We start from the raw sequence: 4,451 nt of genomic DNA on the forward strand, positions 1-4,451 counted from the left end.
AGGGGAAGACGGGAATGCTCTTTCAGATCTTCTTCATATCAGCCCATCCTTAGAACGGAGAAAGATGGTAGTGCTGTATTACTGTATGAGCGCCTCATCGCGGTAGAAACACCATCCGATTCTCACCGGCCGTCCTTTCCCTCGTTCGCTTCTGTTTGTTCTTCTTCTTCTCTCTTCCTTTTCTTCATCTCCGACTGATATCGCCTTTCTTTGAAGAGTACGAGAAAGCGAGAAATGAGCTGTAGACGATGTCTTGAAGGCTCTTGTGTGATGCCTAGCTAACCATCCTAACAGGGAAGACAACACAAAGGAGTCTTCTTCTTCTTCTTCATGACAACCATAGAGGAGGCTCTCCTTCTTCTTTCTTGGTCTTATCAAAGATCTCTTGATACGATCGTTCGTTTGGCCCACCTCTCTTCTTTCTTCTTCTTCTCGCTCTCGTGCTCTGCTTTCTCTCTCCAAATTCACGCACCATACACCCTCCTCTCTGCCGCCTTCTTCCCGTTCTTTCGCACGACGTTTCTCTCTTCTCTCTCTCTTTCTGCTCACAGAAGGAAGAGAAGAACCACACGGAAACTTCTCTCCATTTCTCAAGTAGCTAGCAGAAGACTTCCTATCAGAAAAAGAAGACGAAGAAGAAGCAGACGCACGAGGATGCTGATGATCAATGAACTGTGATAAACTTCTTTGTCCAATTTCTTCTTCTTTTCTCCTTCCAACTGTATAGTGCCCATGAAGACCTAAGAGACCTCTACGAAAGAGAGGAAGAAGAGTAACAGCAGACTTTCTTCCTAGTGTATCTACTCCCTCTCTCTCTCTTCTTCTCTTTAAGACTCCTTCACTAGAATTCTCTCGTTTCAGATGTCCTCTACCCGTTGTTTTTTCTTTAGAGGTTTCTGTTGGTCTTCTTTTCTTTGTCCGCGATTCTTCTTCTTCTTCATCTTCTGTTCCGGTGTGCCGACACATCGAAGCAGAGGAGGGAGAGGGAGTAGAAGAAAAACAAGATTCGCTTTCCCCTCTGAACTGAGAATACTCACTATCGTGTGAATCTCCCCTCCATCTCTTGTGAGCAAAAGGAGAAATCGAAGTCTTCTGTCTCTTCGTACACAAAATCTTGTTTGCTGCCTTCAGAATCTTCTCTTTACTATCATCTCTCCTTTGGAAGAAAGAAGCTTTTCGACGAACAGAAGGAGAAAAAGAAGATGATGAGAAAGCCGGAAGAGAGGCAGTGAAATGAGGGGAGTTGAGGAAATAGAGAGGAAGCGATATCTTACAAGATGAAGAAGACTCTGACAAAGAAATGGAGACCGAATGATCTAGAATCTTCTCTGTTACGACAGACAACTGATGATCGCACGTTGATCTGCCGCATAACGCAAATGCAAAGGAATATGGAAGAAAAAGCAAAGAGAAAGAAAAGAAAGAAAGGAGTGAGACGGAGAGAAGAAAAACGGAAAAAAGAGAACAAAGAGAAACTGAACTCCTTCGACACTGGATGATACAGTTGTTCAGTACACTCTGTGTGTGTAGATCTACGAAGACCCGCTTGTAAAGAACTGACGCAGCATTCCTTCTTCTTTCTCTTGCTTTTTCTGTCACCTGGAGGCCTTCTCTCTTCTTGTTCTCCTTGGAATTAGCAGCATCACATTACGATCATTTACCTTAGGCAAAAAGTTCTTCTTCTTGTTCTCTCCGGAACGAACAAAGCACTTTCAGTTTTCATACTAACGCATACGGTACCACCACCTCTCCCTTCAACTCGTCATCCTGACATCTTTGGTCTACCTTGAATATAATCTATCCATATGCATCTGTCTATACTGTATAGGGATAGTGTAGATAGTGTAGAGGGATATATACAGTATAGACCTAGAGATGACGTCTCTTCACGTATGAACATCTCAGTGTGTACGAACATTCGTACATGCTGTCTCTCTACTCTCTCTCTCTCTCAGTAATCTACCTACTCTATCTATACAGATGTACACCTCCAGAACGATAGATAGTTTCTGGGAAGAGAGTGGTCTACATGAGCCTTCGATCGGGGAATGCGTGCATGCATGCATAAAAAGGATGAGAAAAGTGAAATTCACAAAGAAAATTGCAATGTGGAAGTCTTGGGTTTCTTTCTTTTTATTTTCTTTTTCTGTCTTACGGATGAAAAATCACGAGAGGAAAGAAAGGGGCTCTGTCGTGAAGGAAGCACAATACCCGTGAATCTGTCACCTGAATGAATGACGAAAGAAAACAAAGACAAAGAGAGAAAAAAAGAAAGAAAGAAAGAAAGAGTGAGAAGGAGAGTGAGAGTGAGAGAAAAAGAGTGTGAGGGAATCGTGTACACGTTCCGACGTGTGTACATACACCAGAAAAACACATACCACGCACACAAGAAGACTACCGAAAAGAGAGTCATGCCGACCATAGGAGAGTATCAGCATCATGGCTGTCATTCCTATCGCTAGTCTTCATTCGATTTATCATTCACCTCACTCATTAAGACAACAGGACAGATCAAAACAAACCCCCAGCCATGTATACCTGTATATATATACATATTTCTACATACATGCGTACGCCTATGTGCGTATACATACACATATGTACGTGCAATATGTATTCTTATAGAACTCGAGAGACTCCAGAGTATAGAAATTCTGTTTACACAAGATATATACGTATATATATGTATAATGTATATCTACGGCATGCATCTGTAGATGTACTAGATACATGCACACACGTGTACCTGTGCGTATCTGTCCAGGTATGTGTATATATATACCTATGTATGTATCTATCGTAGAGAGAAAGAATGGCTATTTATAGAACGTGAGACTGTATACAAAGAGACTGTATAGAAGAGTAGTAGCCCTCATTTCCCTTCTACGATGTGACTTCTTCTTCTTGTCTTTTCAGAATTTTCTGTCGATCTTCTCCCCTTCTTTGTTCCACTTGACAGGTAGAGACGGAAAGTGACCGAACAGGGACAACATTATACACGGTCGAAAAGAAGGAGAAGAAGAAAAGAAATAGAACGAGTAGAACTATTAGTTGGAGTTGTTGCAGCTTCTTACCTGCAATGCAATTGACTTGCGCCATACCAAATCAATGAACTTCAACAGAATCGACACTTCCCATTCTTCTTCTCCTCCTCCTCCTCTTTGCCTTCTGCTGCTTTCCTCTCCCTCTGTATCTTCCTTTTCTTGAACTTCTGTCTTCTGTCGTTTTCTTGCCACTTCTTCTTTTGAACCCGTTCTTCCGTCACCATGATGACCCTCTCTCTCATTCTTCTTCATCGTCTTCATGGTCTTTCCTTGACCTTCTTCTTTTTCGTTTTTTCTCTTTCTCCCCAGCAAGACTCGGAGCGTCAAGATGAAGTGAGAAATAAAAGAAAAGAAGAAGTCCAAGGCTTGCTTTGTGCGACAGAAAGATACATACGAACAGAGCTGAGATATATATACTACAGCTTTCATCAACATTGGGTTGAAGACGATCTTGACTTTTTCCAAAGAAGTCTCTTTCTCCGTCTCTCTTCTCTCGAACGGAAAACTTCTCGGCATCTCGTCTCCTACACCTGATAAACGAGGAGGAGGTATAAGCAATAATGACGAAGATGAAGACGGCGAAGAGCGAAGAAGAACAGAAGAATAAGAAGTAGAAGAGGAAAACGACGAGGATGACAGAGAGGAGGAAGAAGGAACAGCGGAGGTAGAAGAACTGGCTTGATGTTGATCGTCTTCCTCTGGTGTACATACACCCGAGAGGCAACTATCTGTTTGAATCCTTCGACCTGGAGTGTCTTCCTGCTGTCGAAATCTGTTTCGTCTGAATCGTCCGCTGTCTTCTTCTTCGGCTTCTCGACTTTCGTGATAGATATCACTCTCTTTCTGTCTTTCTCTTCTTCGTTTCTCCTCCTTTCGACCGATGAGCGACTGATATCCATGTTTCTCGTTCTTCTTGTTTTCCTTCTTCTGAGGATGGTATGAAACCGGCGCTTTCTCTTGCTTCTCTCCGAGGTGAAATAAGACATCTCGAATATACTTCACGCTTACATCCTTGCCTGCAATTCTGTATGTAGGTCGAGAGGAGTTTTCAAGATCACCATAAGAAGGTGAAGAAGGAGCACAAAAAGACGACTCAGAGATAGCGACCGAAAAGAACGGAGGCAAAGACGAAGAAGAGGAAGCGCGAAGAGCAGATGGAAGAAGAGAAGACTGCGGGTCCAAAGCAAACCTGAAAGAAAAACAAGCTGACAGAAAGAAAGAAGCGAGTAAGAGGTACGAAAGACACCCTAAAGAATAGAGGAGAAAAAATGATAGACCTGGCGATGCAGATGATGGTACACATCATATAGCTACTCATGAACAGGTGTCATGGAAGTACGAATGAGAACCTGACATCTGGTACAAAGACGGCTATGAGAAAAGAGAAGGAAAAGAGGAGACGAAGGT

At 42.7% G+C, this 4,451-nt stretch overlaps 1 protein-coding gene across 1 annotated transcript; it reads right to left on the reverse strand.

The window, feature by feature from the left end:
- Positions 1 to 789: 789 nt before the first annotated feature.
- On the reverse strand, positions 790 to 3,917 carry CSUI_001034 (nek kinase; the record flags this gene model as incomplete). Its single annotated transcript, XM_068061240.1, has 3 exons — positions 790 to 1,363; positions 2,156 to 2,226; positions 3,075 to 3,917. Coding segments are annotated over 3 exons (1,488 nt in total), but the record flags the coding sequence as incomplete, so codon positions are not given.
- Between the last annotated feature and the right edge of the window lie 534 nt (positions 3,918 to 4,451).

This window comes from Cystoisospora suis (assembly GCF_002600585.1).
Source record: "Cystoisospora suis strain Wien I chromosome Unknown contig_418, whole genome shotgun sequence".
Classification (NCBI taxonomy): Eukaryota; Apicomplexa; class Conoidasida; order Eucoccidiorida; family Sarcocystidae; genus Cystoisospora; species Cystoisospora suis.